The sequence below is a fragment of the Hyla sarda genome, chromosome 2, assembly GCF_029499605.1.
Source record: "Hyla sarda isolate aHylSar1 chromosome 2, aHylSar1.hap1, whole genome shotgun sequence".
In the NCBI taxonomy this organism is placed as follows: Eukaryota; Metazoa; Chordata; class Amphibia; order Anura; family Hylidae; genus Hyla; species Hyla sarda.
In genome coordinates, this window is record NC_079190.1 from 17,274,707 (window position 1) to 17,300,882 (window position 26,176).

Below are 26,176 nucleotides of genomic sequence, written 5' to 3' on the forward strand. Positions count from 1 at the left end.
GTGCCAGAAAAGTTAAACAGATTTGTAAATGACTTTAAAAAAAAAAAATCTTAATCATTCCAGTACTTATCAGCTGCTGTATACTACAGAGGAAGTTGTGTAGTTCTTACCAGTCTCACACAGTTGCTCTCTGCTGACACCTCTGTCCATGTCATGCGATTCTCTTGGGACATAAGCAACCACCAGAGGAGTCTGGCAGCAGCTTACTCCAGCTTTCCCTATTTAGAGTGTGTGTGTATGCTCACCTGAGACGAGCATGCACGTGTATGTGTAGATCAGGGAAGATAAAGCTGAAGTGTATGGCTAGTCTACACCAGTGTTTCCCAACTAGTGCACCTCAAGCTGTTGCAAAACTACAACTCCCAGCATGCCCGGACAGCCAAAGGCTGTTTGGGCATGCTGGGAGTTGTAGTTTTGCAACAGCTTGAGGTGCCCTAGTTGGGAAACACTGGTCTACACCAAGCACTATACGACTCTACTGCATTATGGAAACTCGTAAGAAGCTTTTAGGCAGTAGGACTATTGGTAATAAAATTCCAGCAGAATTGGGAATGCAGCTCTGGAGGAGTATAAGATAAAATGTAACTTAAAAAAAAAAAAAAAAAAAAAAAAAAAGAAATTTGCGCAATTCCCGTTATGGCCTAAAAATAAGCACGGAACATATAATGCGTCAGGAAATTTTACGACGTGTGAACATTACCCTTAAACCCTTAAGGACGCAGCCCATTTGGGCCTTAAGGACGCAGAACATTTTATTTTTAAGTTTTCGTTTTTTCCTCCTCGCCTTAAAAAAATCATAACTCTTTTATATTTTCATCCACAGACTAGTATGAGGGCTTGTTTTTTGCGCGACCAGTTGTCCGTTGTAACGCCATCACTCACTTTACCGTAAAATGTATGGCGCAACCCAAAAAAATACTATTTGTGTGGGGAAATTAAAAAGAAAACCGCAATTTTGCTAATTTTGGAAGGTTTCATTTTCACGCCGTACAATTTATGGTAAAAATGACATGTGTTCTTTATTCTTTGGGTCGATACGATTAAAATGATACCTGTGATAACATACTTTTCTATTAATGCTGCGCTTAAAAAAAATCACAAACTTTTTAACCAAATTAGTACGTTTAAGATCCCCCTATTTTGAAGACCTATAACTTTTCATTTTTCCGTATAAGCGGCGGTATGAGGGCTCATTTCTTGTGCCGTGATCTGTACTTTTTATTGATACCATATTAGCTTATATAAAACTTTTAATAAATTTTTTATTAATTTTTTTGCGAATAAAAGGTTATAAAAAAGCAGCTATTTTGGACTTTTTTTTTTTTTACGTTCACCGTATGGTATAATTAACATTTTATTTTAATAGTTCAGATATTTACGCACGCGGTGATACCAAATATGTATATAAAATATTTTTTTAAACACTTTTTGGGGGTGAAATAGGGAAAATGGGGCAATTTACGTTTTTATTGGGGGAGGGGGTTTTTCCACATTTTTTTTACTTTTACACTTTAATAGTCCCCATAGGGGACTATTTATAGCAATCACTCGATTGCTAATCCTGTTCAGTGCTATGTATAGGACAAGGACATAGCACTGATCAGGGTTATCGGTCATCTTCTGCTCTGGTCTGCGGGAAGGCAGATCAGAGCAGAAGACTCCCGGAAGGCAGCGGAGCCAGGTGAGGGGACCTCCGTCTGCTGTGCAGGATAATCGGATCGCCGCGGCAGCGCTGAGGGCGATCCGATCATCCAATTAAGTGACCGCGATGCTGCAGATGCAGTGATCGGTATTGATCACGGCATCTGAGGGGATAATGGTGGACATCCGCGGGATCGCGGATGTCGGCCATAACGGGCGGGTGCCTGGCTGGGATCAACAGCCGGGACCTGCCGCACATGATTCGGGCATCGCTCCGATGCCCGCGGTTATGCTTAGGACGTAAATGTACGTCCTGGTGCGTTAAGTACCGCGTCACCAGGACGTACATTTACGTCCTTCGTCGTTAAGGGGTTAAAAAGTAAACGAATGTTTTAAGAACTCGAGAAAAACATGGATCAGCTTGTCGTCGGCCGTTATCTCCAGCGCTAATTAATCCCGTCAGCAAATCTTAATTACCCTTTCCGTTCGCAATTAGACTCCAGCCGAGAAGAAAGCGATGTTTGCGACAAATTAACCTCCCGCCACTCACCTCATGGCGTCCTCTTGTTATATCCTCTGAATCAAATCCTCATTTATGATGGATGCTATATACAGTGATCCCTCAACTTACAATGGCCTCAACATACAATGGTCGTCCCGGAACCAATTAATATTGTAACTTGAGGGGCCACTGTCTTTAAAACTAATTTTTGCTATTGCACTCCTTGCGGTAAATAAAAAAATCTTTCTAATGTACTTTGTTAAAAAATAAATAAAAAAAATGAAGTTTTCTATGTTCTATTTGTGTTTACAAAAAAAAGCTGCCACTAGGTGTCTCCCTACTTGTCCAGAGCACATTTCCCCCATCTATTGCACAGACTTTGGACTCTTGCTGGCCTGGCAGAAGTCCAAAATCAGGAAATGCAGTCTGGAGTGCTGAGGGGTGTGTGTGCAGCCTTATCCAATCATAGCTCATCTCACACTGAACAGCTCTGGACTGTGTGTAGCAGAGTGAGGGAGGAAGTTCTCCCCTGTATGGCTTCAGATGATGTCACAGCCTGCTGGGGAACGCCCCTTCCCAGTCTGTGAATCTGAATGAGCAGAAAATACAGAGCAATATCAAGGTAGAAAACTAAAAAATAATAAAAATAAAGCCAGGGGGTGGTTTATCATGATGGGGGCAGTGACCTGGGAGGATCATGACAGGTACTCTTTAAATCCACATGTACATCTTGGCAAAACATTACCTTTCTAATATACTTCCAAATTTTTTTAGCATCTCCTTTTCATAGAAATCCTGGTTTAAAAAAAAGACCACTAGGGGTCCCCATACCATCCAGAACATAATAATGTCCGGCTTCAGCATCATCTTTGTCCCAGATGAAGCACAGGCAAGAACAAAGGCCAGGAAGTGAGGACGGGACAAGCACTCCTCTGTGCTCACTCTAAGACTGCAGCATGAAAACAGAGAGGAGAGGGTTAAAGAGCAAACTGCAGTGATCGGATGAAGAGACCCAGCACAGCACAGCAGACTCGGGGAGGAAGTGAATGCATGGTGAGTGAGGGCGGGCTCAGTGCTTGCCTTGGACATGCCACTTTGGCACAGTGGATGTCAGAATGAGTGAGCAGCAAAACAGAGGGATTTGTGAGCCAAATACAGAACCTAGACACATAAAGAAGACATGTAAAGCATCTGCATGATCTAGTGCAGTGTTTCCCAACCAGGGTGCCTCCAGCTGTTACAAAACTACAACTCCCAGCATGCTCGGACAGCCGTTGGCTGTCCGAACATGCTGGGAGTTGTAGTTTTGCAACAGCTGGAGGCTCCCTGGTTGGGAAACAATGATCTAGTGAGTAACAAATAGAAGCTTTATTCTTTTCTGTGATATGACGGGTGTGCGTTAAAATAATCCTAATGCCTTGCCATTTCCATTCTCACCACTAGGGCTAAAAATAAGCTGAGATTTCCTGTTCAGCCTGTGATGATAAGGAAGAGGCTGTTGGAATGCGTTCAGTACAGGATTACAGTGATAGGTGACACCAGTAGAGAAGACAACAGATGAAGCTCACTGCTCAGCCTACCCCTCCCTGTGGAATGACTTCTTCAAGGGTAACCGAGCGCACCCAAACATCTTTTCCCATTCATGTGAATAGGACAGCTCCTGTCTATTGTTGTTCACCTGGGTGACCTCCAGCACTAGCAGTCTAATTGGATTACCAGGCGCAGTGATAAGACTCCACCCCCTCTCTCTGCAAAGCCAGAGGATTCATGGGAAATGTAGGCAGCATTACAAAATCACTTCCACGATGGAATTACAATGAGTGTGGCTGAAAAACCCCATGTCTGCCACATCAGCTAAAACAGGTAAGCACAAGGTGCACACAAGAACCTCTACATTATTTTTTAATAATAGCCTATGCTGCACCACATAAATAAAAAAATAAATAAAAATAGCTTCCTGGAGTGCTGAGTAGCGTCGTTCATCATTTTCTGGTCTAGGTCGCAGCGCAAAGTAAGCTGAACCAATAAGCTGAACCAATAACTGGCTAAGACAGGTCACCATTGTGGCCAGGGATTGGCTGACCGGAGGTTCCTTTGCGGTTAAGGCGTCACAGTAACCAGGCAGCAGCAGTGAGGGGCCGGGACCAGGAGTGTCAGGACAGAAGCTTTAAAGGGGTTATCCAGGAAAAACCTTTTTATATATATCAACTGGCTCCAGAAAGTTAAACAGATTTGTAAATTCCGTCTATTAAAAAATCTTAATCCTTTCAGTACTTATGAGCTGCTGAAGTTGAGTTCTTTTCTGTCTAAGTGCTCTCTGATGACACTTGTCTCGGGAACTGTCCAAAGTAGAAGCAAATCCCCATAGCAAACCTCTTCTACTCTGTGCAGTTCCTGAGACAGGCAGAGGTGTCAGCAGAGAGCACTGTTGTCAGACAGAAAAGAACAACTCAACTTCAGCAGCTGATAAGTACTGGAAATATTAAGATTTTTTTACTAGAAGTAATTTACAAATTTGTTTAACTTTCTGGAGCCAGTTGATATATAAAAATAATTGTCATCACTGAGCCTATAAAAAAAAAAAAATTCTGGGGCTGGAGAACCCTTCTAAGTATTTTTAAGATAATAACTTCCCCTTGCGGTTTAATAGAACAACTGTAATAATAACTGATGTGAAGACCAAAAATAAGACGGGTCCATGTATAGGTCCTGTAAGGGTCTATTCACACGGCAAAATTTCCACTTGAGGAATTCCGCCTCAAATTAAAGCCTATAGACTTCTATGGGATTCCGTGCGGAATCCCATAGAAGTCTATGGGCTTTAATTTGAGGCGGAATTCCGCAAGCGGAAATTCTGCCGTGTGAATAGACCCTAAGGAGAGGAGCAGGGATGGCATTTTATTTTGGTCTCTTTGCCTTCAACCCCACCCCATAAAAAACCCTATAAATATTTTTTGATAAAAACAGAAAGCTCAAATGACGGGTGCAAGAAGAAAAAATATATAATAAAAATGTATGTATTTGTAAATAAAGTTATGTTTTTATAAATAAAAAAACAAAAAACAATTATTCCTCCGTTGCGGACAACATTCTCCAGTTTTTCCCTCTATGTTTTTGGCCACAATATTTTCCGTCTTCACATTAGGGGGAGATTTATCAACACCTGTCCAGAGGAAAAGTTACCCAGTTGCCCATAGCAACCAATCAGATCGCTTCTTTCACTTTGCAGAGGCCTTTTTAAAAATGAAAGTAGCGATCTGATTGGTTGCTATGGGCAACTGGGTAACTTTTCCTCTGGACAGGTTTTGATAAATCTCCCCCAATGACTTTCCTCCGTTTAACATTCATCAAAACCTGTCCAGAGGAAAAGTTGCTGAGTTGCCCATAGCAACCAATCAGATCGCTGCTTTCATTTTGCAGAGGCCTTTTAAAAAAAAAAAAATGAAAGCTGCGATCTGATTGGTTGCTATGGGCAACTCGGCAACTTTTCCTCTGGACAGGTTTTGATGAATGTTAAACGGAGGAAAGTCATTGGGGGAGATTTATCAAAACCTGTCCAGAGGAAAAGTTACCCAGTTGCCCATAGCAACCAATCAAATCGCTACTTTCATTTTTAAAAAGGCCTCTGCAAAGTGAAAGAAGCGATCTGATTGGTTGCTATGGGCAACTCAGCAGGTTTGGATAAATCTCCCCCATTGAATGGCTTTCCTCCATTTACCATTCATTAGATCTCTGCGCCATATAGTCTTATAGGAGGCACGAATATGGAAATCTTGGAAACGGGATAACATCTTTGATGTTATCGACTCCCAGAATGCACTGCAGATACCGTTCGAACCCCATGCCGAAACCTCCGTGCGGAACAGATCCGAACCGTCGTAGATCTAAATACCTGTAGAGAAGAGGAAAAAATGAGAGTCCGATATTTATATATTTATTTTCACATGGTTTGGATTTAAGAGGCAAAATGGGTTATCCGGCTACTAAAACTGATCACTTAGGGGCTAATTGTAGGGTGGGGGTGGGGGGTGGTGTGTCTCTTAGGCGGCATTCACACCACGTTTATGCAATACAAATCCCGTATCAGGTTTTTGATGAAAAACGGATTCCTCAAAACCGGACTAAACTGTATCAAAACGTGTGGACAAATTTCAACCACTGTGCAAAACTGTGCAAAATCAAAAACCGTATGGTGAAAACCGGATGGAACCGTACGCACATACAGTTCTGTACGGTTCCCATTGACTCCCATGTTTAAAAAAAAACGTATACGGTTTAATACAGTTTTTCACCCAGACCAAAAAAAACGTGGTAGGCTACGGTTTTGGGTACAGGGAAAAAAAAAACTGACAAAACCGTACAGGATGCAAAACGGACACAACCTGATGCATCTTTTGGCGTACGGATTTCATTGGAGAGTCAGTACGTACAGTTTTCAATACAGTTCCGTACGGTTTTCACATAGAAAACGTATACGGGAACTGTATTGCAAAAACGTGGTGTGAATGCAGCCTTAGGCTGCATTCACACCACATTTTTGAAAATACAGTTCCCGTATCAGGTTTTTGATGAAAAACGGATTCCTCAAAACCTGACTAAACTGTATCAAAACGTGTGTACAAATTTTAAACTGTATACAGTTTGAAAAATGATGTCTGGTTGCATAAGTTTTTTAAGAAAAAAAACGTATACGTTTTAAATTTTCCACTCCATTATGAATAAAGTTTCACTTGTTTGATTGAAATTCCAAGAAAAAAAAACTGTGAAGTCAAAAACCGTATGGTGCAAACCGGATGGAACCGTACGCACTTACAGGTCTGTAAGGTTCCCATAGACCACCAAGAACATTATACGGTTTCTATCAGTTTTTTCCCTCGGACATAAAACCGTAGTAGAGTACGGTTTTGTGTATGGGAAAAAAAACGGATTAAACCGTAAATGATGCAGAACGTACCAACTGGATGCTACGTTTGGCGTACGGTTTGCAATGACATGTCTATACATACCGTATGCAATATGGTTCCATACGGTTTATACACTAAAACCGTATACGGGAACCGTATTGCAAAAATGTGGTGTGAATGCAGCCTTATCTCTGAGCGTTTCGGCCCCCACTGGCGTCGGCAATGACCGCCCGCATAGCCAGTCACCGGCCACAGTGATGATTCACAGTGCTCAGAGGTGAGAGACGGGGCCCGTTCTGGAGATCATGGAGGTCCCAGCTGTCGGACCCCCACGATCAGACACTTATCCTCTATTCTGATAAAACCTTTAGCCCCTTGAAGTCTCGCAGCGCATATGTAAGGCACACGTGTCCTTGTGTAACATGAAGCAGGTGCATGAGCTGGGGTTGCTCCATACCAGGTGAGTACCGGCTGCTATCTAATGACGGACACCAGTGGTCACCACATATACAAGAAAAATTTTTAAGAAAAGGGATCAAAAAATTCCATGCAAACAAAAACGGTAATAAAAAAAACCTACAGATTACCACACAAAAATGCCCTCATACAGCCCCGTATACGAATTTTTTTTTAAGTTATCAAAATAAAGCAATTTTAGGCAAGATACCGATTAAAAAAAAAAAAAATATATATATATATATATATATATATATGCTTGACAAAGGCTACTACTGCCGAAACGTTGCTCTTGATGTGGGGTTAATAAAGACTACCCAGTTTCTTTGAAGATCCTTGACCTGTCTGGTGCTGTGATTTTGGACTGCTTATATATATATATATATATATATATATATATATATATATATATATATAAGATATAAAATGTTAAAGATTACACACCATAAAGTGCACTGCGTAAAGATGGATTTCAATTAAATTCAAAACTCGGCCTTTGCCTTTCATCGGAATCTATATTGTCTATGGAGATCGTGTATTTTCGAGCGGTCCTAGGGCCGACTAATGAGTCCGGCACCTGTCATGGTCGGTCGGAAAATGTGATGCAAATATTATGTCGTGTGAACATAGCCTTATGGCTCTTAGAAGGAAAGGTGGAAAAAATGAAAATGCGAAAAAAAAAAATTGAAATAGTCTATGTCCTCAACGGGTTAAACAAAAATGCTCTAAAATGTCCCAGAAGCAGAGATTAAAAGAAGCTATCCAGGATTAGAAAAACGAAGCAGATTTTTGCAAAAAAAAAACAAAAAAACAAAACAAAAACAGCACCACACCTGCCCTCAGGTTGTGTGTGGTATTGCAGCTCAGTACCACTGAAGTAAATGAAGCAAAGTTGTAATACCGCACACAACCTGAGGACAAGTGTGGTGCTGTTTTTGGAATAAATTAGCTCTGTTATTCTATTCCTGGATAACACTTTTAAAGGGGTACCATCTGGAAAACATTTTTTATTATTTTTTTTAAATCAACTGGTGCCGGAAAGTTAAACAGATTCGTAAATTACTTCTATTAAAAAATCTTTCCAGTACTTATCAGCTGCTATATGCTCCACCAGAAGTTCTTTTCTGTTTGAATTTCCTTTCTAGTCTGACCACAGTGCTCTCTACTGACACCTCTGTCGATTTTAGGAACTGTCCAGAGCAGGAGAGGTTTGCTATGGGGATTTGCTTGTACTCTGGACAGTTCCTAAAATGGACAGAGATGTCAGCAGAGAGCACTGTGGTCAGACAGAAAGGAAATTCAAAGAGAAAAGAACTTCCTCTGGAACATAGAGCCGCTGATAAGTACTGGAAGGGTTACGATTTTTAAATAGAAGTAATTTACAAATCTGTTTAACTTTCTGGTACCAGTTGATTTAAAAAAAATATGTTTTCCAGGGGAGTACCCCTTTAACCTGTTAAGGACCAAGGACCTGTACACCCTGAGTCCGCTCCCGTTCTATAACATGGGGCCACGACGGTGTTCAAAGTTGAACGCCGTGTCTAAAGTGAAGGTAAATAATTGTCGGTTAGCTCAGGGGGCTGTTCGGGATGTACGTGGCGAAATCGCGGCTTTGTGAACAGCTGTGACACAGCAGGAGGGTCCCTTACCTGCCTCCTGGTGTCCAATCGCCGAATGACTGCTCAGTACCTGAGATCCAGGCATGAGCTGTCAAGTGGCAGAATCATCGATTTCTCATAAGAAACCAGTGATCAATGTAAAAGATCAGTGTGTGTAGTGTTATAGGTCCCTATGGGATAACAATGATCAGTATAAGAGATCAGTGTGTGCAGTGTTATAGGTCCCTATGGGATAACAATGATCAGTATAAGAGATCAGTGTGTGCAGTGTTATAGGTCCCTATGGGATAATAATGATCAGTATAAGAGATCAGTGTGTGCAGTGTTATAGGTCCCTATGGGATAACAATGATCAGTATAAGAGATCAGTGTGTGCAGTGTTATAGGTCCCTATGGGATAATAATGATCAGTATAAGAGATCAGTGTGTGCAGTGTTATAGGTCCCTATGGGATAATAATGATCAGTATAAGAGATCAGTGTGTGCAGTGTTATAGGTCCCTATGGGATAATAATGATCAGTATAAGAGATCAGTGTGTGCAGTGTTATAGGTCCCTATGGGATAATAATGATCAGTATAAGAGATCAGTGTGTGCAGTGTTATATGTCCCTATGGGATAATAATGATCAGTATAAGAGATCAGTGTGTGCAGTGTTATATGTCCCTATGGGATAATAATGATCAGTATAAGAGATCAGTGTGTGCAGTGTTATATGTCCCTATGGGATAATAATGATCAGTATAAGAGATCAGTGTGTGCAGTGTTATAGGTCCCTATGGGATAATAATGATCAGGATGAGAGATCAGTGTGTGCAGTGTTATATGTCCCTATGGGATAACAATGATCAGTATAAGAGATCAGTGTGTGCAGTGTTATAGGTCCCTATGCGAGCTATAACACTGCAGAAAAAAGTGAAAAAAAAAAGTGAATAAAGATCAATTAACCCCTTCCCTATTAAAAGTTGGAATCACCCCCCCTTTTCGCATAAAAAAAAAAAAAAAACTGTGTAAATAAAAATAAACATATGTTGTATCACCACGTGCGGAAATGTCCGAATTCAAAAAATATATAGTTAATTAAACCGCACGGTCAATGGCGTACGCGCAAAAAATTTCCAATATACCGTATTTTTGGTCACTTTTTATATCATGAAAAAATGAACAAAAAACGATCAAAAAGTCTGATCAATACAAAAATGGTACCTCTAAAAACGCCAGATCATGGCGCAAAAAATGAGCCCTCATACCGCCCCATACGCGGAAAAATTTAAAAGTTATAAGGGTCAGAAAAGGACATTTTTAAACGTATACATTTTCCTGCATGTAGTTATGATTTTTTTCAGAAGTGCGACAAAATCACCTATATAAGTAGGGGATCATTTTCACCGTATGGACCTACACAATAATGATAAGGTGTAGAAACAAAATGAGTTTTTTTTCAATTTTGTCTCACAATGATTTTTTTTTTCCGTTTCGCCGTAGATTTTTGGGTAAAATGACTGATGTTATTACAAAGAAGAATTGGTGGCGCAAAAGATAAGCATCATATGGATTTTTAGGTGCAAAATTTTAAGAGTTATGATTTTTTAAAGGTAAGGAGGAAAAAATGAAAGTGCAAAAATGGAAAAACCCCTGGTCCTTAAGGGGTTAAGAGAGGCTGTATAAGGTGCTTGGCGTTGTGCTGAAAAGGACACCTGAGAGAATCAATCAGTAGCTCTCGGCCAATCACCATCTCTGAGAACAATCCTGGTGATGCCAATTGGCTGAGATCAGCTGATTGGCGGATGATGCTCCGCCCACAAGTCCTTTTCAGCTGGACTCCAGGCACAGTATACAGATAAAGCTGAAGGACTAATTTAAGGGCTAAAGGGGGTTCGGGGGATAGAAATAAAAATTATAAATATACATAAAATATATTATATTGTAATAATTAAAAACTTACCACTGGTATGTATCGGTAAGTCCCAACCTGAAGAAGAAAAGGCAAAAATATGTAAAAGCATGGAACTTCTGATTCTTAAAGGGGTACTCCACTGAAAAAAAAAATTTAATATATATATATATATATATATATATATATATATATATATATATATATATTAAATCAACTGGTGCCAAAAAGTTATACAGATTTGTAAATTACTTCTATTTAAAAATATTAATCCTTCCAGTACTTATCAGCTGCTTTATGCTCCACAGGAAGTTCTTTCCTTTTTGACTTTCCTTTCTGTCTGACCACAGTGCTCTCTGTTGACACCTCTGCCCGTGTCAGGAACTGTCCAGAGCAGGAGAGGTTTACTATGGGGATTTGTTCTTACTCTGGACAGTTCCAAAAATGGACAGAGGTGTCAGCAGAGAGCACTGTGGTCAGGCAGAAAGGAAATCAAAAAGGAAAGAACTTCCTGTAGAGCATACAGCAGCTGATAAGTACTGGAAGGATTAAAGGGGTATTCCAGGAAAAAACATATATATTTTTTTATATCAACTGGCTCCAGAAAGTTAAACAGATTTGTAAATTTCTTCTATTAAAAAATCTTAATCCTTCCGATAATTATCAGCTGCTGAAGTTGAGTTGTTCTTTTCTGTCTGACAACAGTGCTCTCTGCTGACATCTCTGCTTGTCTCGGGAACTGCACAGAGTAGAAGAGGTTTGCTGTGGGGATTTTCTTCTACTCTGGACAGTTCCCGAGACAGGTGTCATCAGAGAGCACTTAGACAGAAAAGAACAACTCAACTTCAGCAGCTCATAAGTACTGAAAGGATTAAGATTTTTTTAATAGAAGTAATTTACAAATTTGCTTAACTTTCTGGAGCCAGTTGATATATATATATGTTTTTTCCTGGATAACCCCTTTAAGATTTTTTAATAGAAGTAATTTACAAATCTGTATATAATGTATGTATCTGTATATATCTGTATATAATCTTTCTGGCACCAGTTGATAAAATTTTTTTTTTTCCAGTGGAGTACCCCTTAAATAATTCCACTAGAGCAATGTTTCCCAACCAGTGTGCCTCCAGCTGTTGCAAAACTACAATTCCCAGCATGCCCGGACAGCCAATGGCTGTCCGGGCATGCTGGGAGTTGTAGTTTTGCAACAGCTGGAGGAGCCCTGGTTGGGAAACACTGACCTAGGACAGGGGTGCCCACACAGGACAATAGTCATAATAATACATGGTCTCCCTTTAATTTTCTGGGCACTGTGTAATACCACATTTCTCCACTTGGGACAACCTGGCCAAGTCACATGACCCTCCAGCTAACTGAATACAAATAGAACATTGAACGTTCCGTTACTTTCTTTGAAACCCACATCACCTGATGCCGCCACCGCCACCGCCGCAACAAGAAGAATTAAGCGGAAAAATTGTAAACTATAGGAATCCGAGATAAAAAGAGAATTTCGTGGTTAAAAAGGCGGCAGAATAAAGAACCTGAACTCTTCCTAACCTCCGTATCTAAGTCAGACGATCATCACAAATTCCACACGTATTAAGTAGGTCTGGTACGATCAGTGACATCACGGACTGGCAGACGACAGCGCCAGGAGCCGGTCCAGAGTAAACCCAATGCCATCACCCTCGTCTCTTCCATAGCAAGTGGGTAACCCGACACAGATCACATTACACTGAGGTCAAGAGAATATTCTGCGGGTATATATGAGCCTATTACAGCATACGGAGGAGTCCTGCCATACCTCAAGAAGAGAGCAGATACATAGACTCCTACCCTGAGGGGAGCTTTCCTAATATAATAAAAAAAATGTGCTCCTATGTCCAAATATATAACTACTATAATACTGCTCCTATATACAAGAATATAACTACTATAATACTGCCTCCTATATACAAGAATATAACTACTATAATACTGCTCCTATATACAAGAATATAACTACTATAATACTGCTCCTATATACAAGAATATAACTGCTATAATACTGCTCCTATATACACGAATATAACTGCTATAATACTGCTCCTATATACAAGAATATAACTACTATAATACTGACTCCTATATACAAGAATATAACTACTATAATACTGCTCCTATATACAAGAATATAACTACTATAATACTGACTCCTATATACAAGAATATAACTACTATAATACTGCCTCCTATATACAAGAATATAACTACTATAATGCTGCTCCTATATACAAGAATATAACTACTATAATACTGCCTCCTATATACAAGAATATAACTACTATAATACTGCTCCTATATACAAGAATATAACTACTATAATAATGCTCCTATATACAAGAATATAACTACTATAATACTGGCTCCTATATACAAGAATATAACTACTATAATACTGCTCCTATATACAAGAATATAACTACTATAACACTGCCCCTATATACAAGAATATAACTACTATAATACTACTCCGATATACAAGAATATAACTACTATAATACTGCTCCTATATACAAGAATATAACTACTATAATACTGCTCCTATATACAAGAATATAACTACTATAATACTGCTTCTATATACAAGAATATAACTACTATAATACTGCCTCCTATATACAAGAATATAACTACTATAATACTGCTCCTATATACAAGAATATAACTACTATAATACTGCTCCTATATACAAGAATATAACTACTATAATACTGCTTCTATATACAAGAATATAACTACTATAATACTGCCTCCTATATACAAGAATATAACTACTATAATACTGCCCTATATACAAGAATATAACTGCTATAATACTGCTCCTATATACAAGAATATAACTACTATAATACTGCTCCTATATACAAGAATATAACTACTATAATACTGCCTCCTATATACAAGAATATAACTACTATAATACTGCTCCTATATACAAGAATATAACTACTATAGTACTGCTCCTATATACAAGAATATAACTACTATAATACTGCCTCCTATATACAAGAATATAACTACTATAATACTGCTCCTATATACAAGAATATATCTACTATAACACTGCCTCCTATATACAAGAATATAACTACTATAATACTGCCCCAATATACAAGAATATAACTACTATAATACTGCTCTTATATACAAGAATATAACTACTATAATACTGCTCCTATATACAAGAATATAACTACTATAATACTGCTCTTATATACAAGAATATAACTACTATAATACTGCTCCTATATACAAGAATATAACTACTATAATACTGCTCTTATATACAAGAATATAACTACTATAATACTGCTCCTATATATAAGAATATAACTACTATAATACTGCTCCTGTATACAAGAATATAACTACTATAATACTGTCTCCTATATACAAGAATATAACTACTATAATACTGCTCCTATATACAAGAATATAAATACTATAATACTGCTCCTATATACAAGAATATAACTACTATAATACTGCCCCTATATACAAGAATATAAATACTATAATACTGCTCCTATATACAAGAATATAACTACTATAATACTGCTCCTATATACAAGAATATAACTACTATAATACTGCTTCAATGCACAACCTTATACCGGGGTGCCTTCAGCTGTTGCAAAATTACAACTCCCAGCATGCCCGGACAGCCGAAGGCTGTCCGGGCATGCTGGGAGTTGTAGTTTTGCAACAGTTGGGGGTACACTGGTATAAGGTCGTCATCAGAATGAAGAAAATGTGACTGTGCAGACACGCGGAATTAGGCGACATCTCCTAACTCCAGACATGTGCCTCTTATTACCGCCATCCTCTCTCCCATAACATACGGCTGTGAATCTCCTCGTACTGGTGTCAGCTGCTCGGTAATAAAACCCTTGTGTCCCGCGCACACACTGGGACATGTGAGGCAGTCATCTGCTCCTCATTTGGGAAGTTAATAAATGTACATTGAATTAATTGAGCGAGAGTTAAAAATAGCGCAGGAGCCGTGTCATGGCTGAGTGCTCCGGCCCCGGCGCGGGAGGGGTGGGGGCCGCACCTTGTGCTTGAATTTGTAGAATGTGTCGGAACGTATAAACAAGTCTAGTACTGAGTGTGAGGAGGTCCACCTGCTTCACTATACACAGGTGTTATCCTTCTATACACAGCGGAACGAGGGACACAGGGCAAACAGAGGGATGATAGATAGATAGGAGATAGATAGATATGAGATAGATAGATAGATAGATAGATATGAGATAGATAGATAGATATGAGATAGATAGATAGATATGAGAGAGATAGATATGAGATAGATAGATATGAGATAGATAGATAGATATGAGATAGATAGATAGATATGAGATAGATAGATAGATAAATATGAGATAGATAGATAGGAGATAGATAGATATGAGATAGATAGATAGATAGATATGAGATAGATAGATAGATATGAGATAGATAGATAGATATGAGAGAGATAGATATGAGATAGATAGATATGAGATAGATAGATAGATAGATAGATATGAGATAGATAGATAGATATGAGATATATAGATAGATAGATATGAGATAGATAGTTATATATGAGATAGATAGATAGATAGATATGAGATAGATAGATATGAGATAGATAGATATGAGATAGATAGATATGAGATAGATAGATAGATAGGAGATAGATAGATAATAGATAGATAGATAGATAGATAGATATGAAATAGATAGATATGAGATAGATATGAGATAGATATGAGATAGATATGAGATAGATAGATGTGAGATAGATAGATATGAGATAGATAGATAGATATGAGATAGATAGATATGAGATAGATAGATATGAGATAGATAGATATGAGATAGATAGATATGAGATAGATAGATATGAGATAGATATGAAATAGATAGATATGAGATAGATAAATACATAGATATGAGATAGATAGATATGAGATAGATAAATACATAGATATGAGATAGATAGATATGGGACGGTCCAAGCTATTTGGCTGCCAAACTTGCAAGCTAAGTACCTCACTGTTCTATAATTTCATTTCTTCATTTATTGCACTACAGCTGTATAGCTTTTCATGTTTTATCTATTTCTTTGTGCTAGCAGTGTGCTGCTGTATTCTCCTGTTCCTAGATATGAGATAGATATGAGATTGATAGATAAGAGATAGATAGATAGGAGATAGATAGATATGAGATGGATAGATAGATAGGAGATAGATAGATATGAGATGGATAGATATGAGATAGATAGATAGATATGAGATAGATATATATGAGATAGATATATAGGAGATAGATAGATATATAGATAGATAGATATGAGATAAATACACACAGTCATGGCCGTAAATGTTGCCCCCCCCCTGAAATGTTTCTATAAAATGAAGTATTTCTCACAGAAAAGGATTGCAGTAACACATGTTTTGCTATACACATGTTTATTCCCTTTGTGTGTATTGGAACTAAACCAAAAAAGGAGGAAAAAAAGCAAATTGGACATAATGTCACCAAACTCCAAAAATGGGCTGGACAAAATTATTGTCACCCTCTCAAAATTGTGGAAAAATAAGATTGTTTCCAGCATGTGATGGTCGTTTAAACTCACCTCGGGCAAGGAACAGGTGTGGGCAATATAAAAATCACACCTGAAAGCAGATAAAAAGGAGAGAAGTTCACTTAGTCTTTGCATTGTGTGTCTGTGTGTGCCACACTAAGCATGGACAACAGAAAGAGGAGAAGAGAACTGTCTGAGGACTTGAGAACCAAAATTGTGGAAAAATATCAACAATCTCCAGGTTACAAGTCCATCTCCAGAGATCTAGATTTGCCTTTGTCCACAGTGCGCAACATTATCAAGAAGTTTGCAACTCATGGCACTGTAGCTAATCTCCCTGGGCGTGGACGGAAGAGAAAAATTGATGAAATGTGTCAATGCAGGATAGTCCAGATGGTGGATAAGCAGCCCCAAACAAGTTCCAAAGATATTTAAGCTGTCCTGCAAGCTCAGGGAGCATCAGTGTCAGCACGAACTATCCGTCGACATTTAAATTAAATGAAACGCTATGGAGGAGACCCAGGAGGACCCCACTATGGAGGAGACCCAGGAGGACCCCACTATGGAGGAGACCCAGGAGGACCCCACTATGGAGGAGACCCAGGAGGACCCCACTATGGAGGAGACCCAGGAGGACCCCACTATGGAGGAGGCCCAGGAGGACCCCACTATGGAGGAGGCCCAGGAGGACCCCAGTATGGAGGAACCCAGGAGGACCCCACTATGGAGGAGACCCAGGAGGACCCCACTGCTGACACAGAGACATAAAAGCAAGACTACATTTTGCCAAAATGAACTTGAGTAACCAAAATCCTTCTGGGAAAACGTCTTGTGGACAGATGAGACCAAGATAGAGCTTTTTGGTGAAGCAAATCATTCTACCGTTTACCGAAAACGGAATGAGGCCTACAAAGAAAAGAGCACAGTACCTACAGTGACATATGGTGGAGGTCAGTGATGTTTTGGGTTGTTTTGCTGCCTCTGGCACTGGTGCCCTTGAATGTGTACAAGACATCATGAAATCTGAGGATTACCAATGGATTTTGGGTCACACTGTACAGCCCAGTGTAAGAAAGCTGGGTTTGCATCCGAGATCTTGGGTCTTCCAGCAGGACAATGACCCCAAACATACGTCAAAAAGCCCCAGAAATGGATGGCAACAAAGCACAGGAGAGTTCTGAAGTGTCAGCAATGAGTCCAGATCTAAATCCCATTGATCACCTGTGGAGAGATCTTATAATTACTGTTGGGAAAAGGCGCTTTCCAATAAGAGACCTGGAGCAGTTTGTAAAGGAAGAGTGGTCCAACATTCCGGCTGAGAGGTGCAAGAAGCTTATTGATGGTTATAGGAAGACACTGATTTCAGTCCCAGTCACTGATTTTTTCCATAGGGTGTGTAACCAAATATTAAGTTAAGGGTGCCAATAATTTTGTCCAGCTCATTTTTGGAGTTTGGTGACATTATGTCCAATTTGCTTTTTTTCCCCCCTTTTTTGGTTTAGTCCCAATACACACAAAGGGAATAAACATGTGCATAGGAAAACATGTGTTACTGCAATCCTTTTCTGTGAGAAATACTTCATTTTCTAGAAAAATTTCAGGGGTGCCAACATTTACGGCCGTGACTCTAGATAATAGATAGATATAGAATTACTCTTTAGCTATAAAAATGAAATGACGTACGTGTCCAAACGTGACTGCAGTTTGTGAAGTCTTTCTTCTCTCAAGCTTCCGCCGAAAAGCTCTCCGATCCCTGGAACGAGCAGATCCACAGCAGCGACCTGGAGTAGACAATATGATGAGACCTACCTTATAGACTTGCGGTAATACCTTCACTGTCCTCCAGAGGGCATTAGCGGACTAATCGCCTTCAGAATCGGGAGGGGGGGGGGGGGTAGGTTTGTATCGATAATAAGGTTTACAGGCTGTGATGGGTTAGAGGGGTGACAACATGAAGAAAAGTTCCTGCACTACTCCAGGGTCCGTGTCCAGGAGAGAGATGACAAAAACAGGCAGTGACTGGTAAGAGGGGTGATAGTCCGAAAAATAATCATTACATCCTCCTACATGGGGTCACTAGGGTCTGTATAAATAAAGGGACGACAGGAACTTTTCTTCCGCTTATCACCCCTCTTTCTTGTGTCTGCCCCCCACCATGTTTTTCTTTTTTGCCAGATTACTGCCGAATCCTCAATAACACGTGAAACTGCTGTCAGTTTGCACTGTAAAAAAAAATAAATAAATATGTATATATCTCTATCTATCTATATCTATATCTATATCTATATCATATATATATATCTATATTATATATATATATATATATATATATATAAATAAAATAAAAAAATATCTTTTTTTTTTTTTTTTTTTTTTTTTAAAGGGGTACTCCGGTGGAAAACTTTTTGTTTTTTAAATCAACTGGTGCCATAAAGTTAAACAGATTTGTAAATGACTTCTACTAAAAAATCTTAATCCTTCCAGTACTTATTAGCTGCTGAATACTACAGAGGAAATTCTTTCCTTTTTGGAACACAGAGCTCTCCGCTGACATCACGAGCGCAGTGCTCTCTGCTGACATCTCTGTCCATTTTAGGAACTGTCAAGAGAAGCATATGTTTTCTATGGGCATTTTCTCCTACTCTGGACAGTTCTTAAAATGGACAGAGGTGTCAGCAGAGAGCACTGTGCTCGTGATGTCAACAGAGAGCTCTGTGTTCCAAAAAGAAAAGAATTCCCTCTGTAGTATTCAGCAGCTAATAAGTACTGGAAGGAGTAAGATTTTTTAATAGAAGTAATTTACACATCTGTTTAACTTTCTGGCACCAGTTGATTAAAAAAAAAAAAAAAAAAAAAAAAAAAAAAAGTTTTCCACCGGAGTACCCCTTTAAATAGCAACACTTTCTACACTCTTTTAGCTTGAGGACAAACATTTTTGTGAAACAAGTGCCCACATTTCCCTTTAAGCAATTTCCACTATCGACCGCAGTGTTTCCCAACCTGTGTTCCGAGCAGTGGTTGCAAAACTACAACTCCCAGCATGCCCGGACAGCCAAAGGCTGTCCGGGCATGCTGGGAGTTGTAGTTTTGCAACAGCTGGAGGAACCCTGGTTGGGAAACACTGATCTACTTGAAAACTACTTGCAAATGCCATACTATCCCTAGTGGCGACTTACGGTACTGCAGCATCGTCTGAGAATTTTTTTTTTTTGGGTTGGGCACTATTTACGAGACCATGCGGCGGTTGTCCACCCTCGTGCGAATAGAGGTGCGGTCGCTGCTCCCACCTCTCTTACCAATCACAGCCAATCTTTAAAGGGGTACTCCACTGGAAAACATTGTTTTTAAATCAACTGGTGCCAGAAAGTTAAGCAGATTTATAAATGATAAAATCTTAATCCTTCCAGTACTTATTGGCTGCTGAATACTACAGAGGAAATTTTTTTCTTTTTGGAACACAGTGCTCTTTGCTGAATCACGAGCGCAGTGCTCTCTGCTGACACCTCTGTCCATTTTAAGAACTGTGCAGAGTAGGGGGCAAATCCCCATAGCAAACGTCTCCTGCTCCGGACAGTTCCTAAAATGGACAGAGGTGTCAGCAGAGAGCACTGTGGTAAGACAGAAAGGAAATTCAAACAGAAAATAACTAAGATTTTTTAATAGAAGTCATTTACAAAGCTGTATAACTTTCTGGCACCAATTGATTTAAAAGAAAATGTTTTCCAGTGGAGTACCCCTTTAATGACCCAAGAGGACATAAAGGAACTTTTCTTCAGGTGCATGCTGGGAGTTGTAGTTTTGCAACATCTGGAGGTCCGCAGGTTGGAGACCACTGCTCTAATCGCTCACTCTCTACAACTTCTTATGACCCCAGTGGGGAGGATACAGAAACTTTCCTCATGTTATCATCTCTCTTATCAATCTGTTCTTGTTATCTCTCATACTGTACAGCCCTGCGCAGCGCCCCCTGGAGTAAAGAATACATAAACTTTTCTTCAGGTTGTCACCGAATTGCTCCTGTTTTTACAGGAGTATGTAGCAGAGTTGAGTGTGTGTGTGTGTGTGTATGTATGTAGCAGAGTTGTGTGTGTGTGTGTATGTAGTAGAGTTGAGTGTGTGTGTATGTATGTATGTAGTAGAGTTGAGTGTGTGTGTGTGTGTATGTATGTAGTAGAGTTGAGTGTGTGTGTGTGTGTATGTATGTAGTAGTGTTGAGTGTGTGTGTATGTATGTAGCAGAGTTGAGTGTGTGTGTGTGTATGTATGTAGCAGAGTTGTGTGTGTGTATGTAGTAGAGTTGAGTGTGTGTGTATGTATGTAGCAGAGTTGTGTGTGTGTGTATGTATGTAGTAGAGTTGAGTGTGTGTGTGTATGTATGTAGCAGAGTTGTGTGTGTGTGTGTGCGTGTGTGTGTATGTATGTAGTAGAGTTGAGTGTGTGTGTGTGTGTGTGTATGTATGTATGTAGTAGAGTTGAGTGTGTGTATGTAGTAGAGTTGAGTGTGTGTGTGTATGTATGTAGCAGAGTTGTGTGTGTGTGTGTATGTAGTAGAGTTGTGTGTGTGTGTATGTATGTAGCAGAGTTGTGTGTGTGTATGTAGTAGAGTTGAGTGTGTGTGTGTATGTATGTAGCAGAGTTGAGTGTGTGTATGTAGTAGAGTTGAGTGTGTGTGTATGTATGTAGCAGAGTTGTGTGTGTGTGTGTATGTATGTAGTAGAGTTGAGTGTGTGTGTGTATGTATGTAGCAGAGTTGTGTGTGTGTGTGCGTGTGTGTGTATGTATGTATGTAGTAGAGTTGAGTGTGTGTGTGTATGTATGTAGTAGAGTTGAGTGTGTGTATGTAGTAGAGTTGAGTGTGTGTGTGTGTGTATGTATGTAGTAGAGTTGAGTGTGTGTATGTAGTAGAGTTGAGTGTGTGTATGTATGTAGCAGAGTTGTGTGTGTATGTAGTAGAGTTGTGTGTGTGTGTATGTATGTAGCAGAGTTGTGTGTGTGTATGTAGTAGAGTTGAGTGTGTGTGTATGTATGTAGCAGAGTTGAGTGTGTGTATGTAGTAGAGTTGTGTGTGTGTGTATGTATGTAGTAGAGTTGAGTGTGTGTATGTAGTAGAGTTGAGTGTGTGTGTGTGTATGTATGTAGCAGAGTTGTGTGTGTGTGTATGTAGCAGAGTTGTGTGTGTATGTAGTAGAGTTGTGTGTGTGTGTATGTATGCAGTAGAGTTGAGTGTGTGTATGTAGTAGAGTTGAGTGTGTGTGTGTATGTATGTAGCAGAGTTGTGTGTGTGTGTATGTAGTAGAGTTGTGTGTGTGTGTGTGTGTATGTATGTAGCAGAGTTGAGTGTGTGTGTGTATTGTAAGGATTCCTCCTTTGGGATTAGCTCCGGGATCATCCTGGACACGGCCACGGGACACGTTTCCACTCAATAAACCCGCAGACAACGGTTATTCATGCACGCCTGGCACCTTGCCAGCTTTATTTAGACAGGTTGCAGGTAAAACAAAACATAACTCAGGAACAAACCAAAGTCCTAGACCGTCTGGTCACTGACTACACATACCAGCATGCCCTGACTACTATCTCGTGAGCTACCCTCAGCCAGCATAAAACATGTGCCCCTGCAACCTGTTACAGTTCACACCACGTCTTCACTTCTTGGACCGCTCACAGTTCGCTGTGTGTTTCCTCAACAGGGTCCGTGTGTCTCCCCCTACAGCGACATAACAGGGTCCGTGTGTCTCCCCCTACAGCGACATAACAGGGTCCGTGTGTCTCCCCCTACAGCGACATAACAGGGTCCGTGTGTCTCCCCCTACAGCGACATAACAGGGTCCGTGTGTCACCCCCTACAGCGACATAACAGGGTCCGTGTGTCTCCCCCTACAGCGACATAACAGGGTCCGTGTGTCTCCCCCTACAGCGACATGCTGTTACCAGGGAGAGCCCCAACTATTCTGTTCCTTTTCCTTTTAAACACACTTTCCCTTCCTGATACCTCATTAATCAGGCCACAGGTGGAGCATTCTGCAGAGATAGCAAGGGAAATACACCCCTTCCTTGCCACACTGCCACAGTATGTATGTAGCAGAGTTGAGTGTGTGTGTATGTATGTAGCAGAGTTGAGTGTGTGTGTGTGTATGTATGTAGCAGGGTTGAGTGTGTATGTATGTATGTATGTAGCTGAGTTGAGTGTGTGTGTATGTATGTAGCAGAGTTGTGTGTGTGTGTGTGTATGTATGTAGCAGAGTTGTGTGTGTGTGTATGTATGTAGCAGAGTTGAGTGTGTGTGTGTGTATGTATGTAGCAGAGTTGTGTGTGTGTATGTAGTAGAGTTGAGTGTGTGTGTGTATGTATGTAGCAGAGTTGTGTGTGTGTGTGTATGTATGTAGTAGAGTTGAGTGTGTGTGTGTGTGTATGTATGTAGCAGAGTTGTGTGTGTGTGTGCGTGTGTGTGTATGTATGTAGTAGAGTTGTGTGTGTGTGTGTGTATGTATGTAGTAGAGTTGAGTGTGTGTGTGTGTGTATGTATGTAGCAGAGTTGTGTGTGTGTGTGTATGTATGTAGTAGAGTTGAGTGTGTGTGTGTATGTATGTAGTAGAGTTGAGTGTGTGTATGTAGTAGAGTTGAGTGTGTGTGTATGTATGTAGCAGAGTTGTGTGTGTATGTATGTAGCAGAGTTGTGTGTGTGTGTGTGTGTGTATGTAGTAGAGTTGTGTGTGTATGTATGTAGCAGAGTTGAGTGTGTGTGTGTGTATTGTAAGGATTCCTCCTTGGGGATTAGCTCCGGGATCATCCTGGACACGGCCACGGGACACATTTCCACTCAATAAACCCGCAGACAACGGTTATTCATGCACGCCTGGCACCTTGCCAGCTTTATTTAGACAGGTTGCAGGTAAAACAAAACATAACTCAGGAACAAACCAAAGTCCTAGACCGTCTGGTCACTGACTACACATACCAGCATGCCCTGACTACTATCTCGTGAGCTACCCTCAGCCAGCATAAAACATGTGCCCCTGCAACCTGTTACAGTTCACACCACGTCTTCACTTCTTGGACCGCTCACAGTTCGCTGTGTGTTTCCTCAACAGGGTCCGTGTGTCTCCCCCTACAGCGACATAACAGGGTCCGTGTGTCTCCCCCTACAGCGACATAACAGAGTCCGTGTGTCTCCCCCTACAGCGACATAACAGGGTCCGTGTGTCTCCCCCTACAGCGACATAACAGGGTCCATGTGTCTCCCCCTACAGCGACATAACAGGGTCCATGTGTCTCCCCCTACAGCGACATAACAGGGTCCGTGTGTCTCCCCCTACAGCGACATAACAGGGTCCATGTGTCTCCCCCTACAGCGACATGCTGTTACCAGGGAGAGCCCCAACTATTCTGTTTCTTTTCCTTTTAAACACACTTTCCCTTCCTGATACCTCATTAATCAGGCCACAGGTGGAGCATTCTGCAGAGTTAGCAAGGGAAATACACCCCTTCCTTGCCACACTGCCACAGTATGTATGTAGCAGAGTTGAGTGTGTGTTTATGTATGTAGCAGATTTGAGTGTGTGTGTGTATGTATGTATGTAGCAGGGTTGAGTGTGTGTGTGTATGTATGTATGTAGCAGAGTTGAGTGTGTGTGTGTATGTATGTAGCTGAGTTGAGTGTGTGTGTATGTATGTAGCAGAGTTGTGTGTGTGTATGTATGTAGCAGAGTTGTGTGTGTGTGTGTGTATGTATGTAGCAGAGTTGAGTGTGTGTGTGTATGTAGCAGAGTTGAGTGTGTTGAGTGTGTGTGTGTATGTATGTAGCAGAGTTGAGTGTGTGTGTGTATGTATGTAGCAGAGTTGAGTGTGTGTGTATGTATGTATGTATGTAGCAGAGTTGAGTGTGTGTGTCTGTATGTATGTATGTAGCAGAGTTGTGTGTGTGTGTGTGTATGTAGCAGAGTTGAGTGTGTGTATGTATGTAGCAGAGTTGAGTGTGTGTGTATGTATGTATGTAGCAGAGTTGAGTGTGTGGTTGTGTGTATGTAGCGACTACGGGACAATGTTTCCCCTGACAGGTGAGAGCCCCATCTTACCGTATGTTGAGGCCCATCTTCATTGTCACGGGCATAGAATGGTTGAGGTCATATGGGTAATTAATGACGAAGACAGGAACATCACCGCAATGTCTGACCAAATACTTCTCGTGTTCTGTCTGCAGGTCACATCCCCACTACAGGAATAAATAAAAAAAACAGAGTAGGGCTGCGATGGTTAATCGATTAAATCAATAATGAAATCGTTGTCTACAATAAACCTTCAGTCCTGACATCACCAGAGCCGCCCGATCCCGCCACCTGCCAAAAGCAGGGAGGAGGAGGCCATCACTAAGGTCTGTGAACTGCTCCTTGTCCCCTGCAGTGAGGCTCATAGGTTAACCCTTCAGGTGCTGTCCCCTCTCTTTCCTATCTGTTGACCCTTCAGTTGCCGTTCAGTCTCTTTACCCACTGTTTACCCCTTCAGGTGCTTTCCACTTCTTTTCCCCGTTAACCCTTCAGGTGCTGTCCCCTCTCTTTTCCCAGGTTAACCCTTCAGGTGCTGCCCTCTCTCTCGTCCCCCTGTTAACCCTTCACATTCGGTCCCCTCTGTTTTTCCCCTTCACAATGCGGTCCCCACTTCCTCCCGTTAACTTTTTTTGACTTTGGTCCCCTAATTCAGTTTTCTTTTTTAAACTGATTAATCAAATAAATAATCGTCAAACTAATCGGTTATGATAGTTATCGTTATTTAGTTGAAGCCGTAAAACAGTGCCTAACCTTCTAGATCACTGCTGTCACATGATCTCGGCACAGTCTGAAGTCTCACAGGATCCTGGGAAGGCTCGAGACAACAGTTATATTATTCTTTATATAATTCTTAATATATATATATATATATATATATATATATATATATTTTAAGAACTATATATATTTATATATAAAAATTATATATACGGTATATATATTATTTTTATATAAATTATATATATATATATATATATATATATATATAAATAATAATTTTTATATAAATATATATATACATATACATTATACATACATATATGTATATATATCTATATAAAAATTATTATATATATATTTATATAAAAAGAATTATATATATATATATATATATATCTATTTATATAAAAAGAATTATATATATATATAATTATTTTTATATAAAATATATATACATATACACACACATATTTATATATGTATATATATATTTATATAAAAAGTATATAATTATTTTTATATAGATATATATAATTCTTTTTATATAAATATATATTTATATATAATAATTTTTCTATACATATATATGTATATGTATATATATTTATATAAAAATTATTATATATTTATATATATATATATATATATATATATATCTATTTATATAAAAAGAATTATATATATAATTATTTTATATAAATATATATACATATACACACACATATATACCGTATATATATATATATATATATATATATATATATATATATGTGTATATAT

The 26,176-nt window shown here is 39.6% G+C and overlaps 1 protein-coding gene across 1 annotated transcript in view; it reads right to left on the bottom strand.

Annotated features, from left to right (window-relative positions):
* Positions 1 to 5,682: 5,682 nt before the first annotated feature.
* NARS2 (asparaginyl-tRNA synthetase 2, mitochondrial) overlaps positions 5,683 to 26,176 on the bottom strand; it is a 64,172-nt gene continuing 43,678 nt past the window's right edge. Inside the window, 5 exon segments of the mRNA XM_056561271.1 lie at positions 5,683 to 6,035; positions 11,067 to 11,093; positions 18,316 to 18,413; positions 24,707 to 24,750; positions 24,753 to 24,843. Of these exon segments, the coding sequence (XP_056417246.1) occupies positions 5,891 to 6,035; positions 11,067 to 11,093; positions 18,316 to 18,413; positions 24,707 to 24,750; positions 24,753 to 24,843 (405 nt within the window). The 3' untranslated portion in view covers positions 5,683 to 5,890.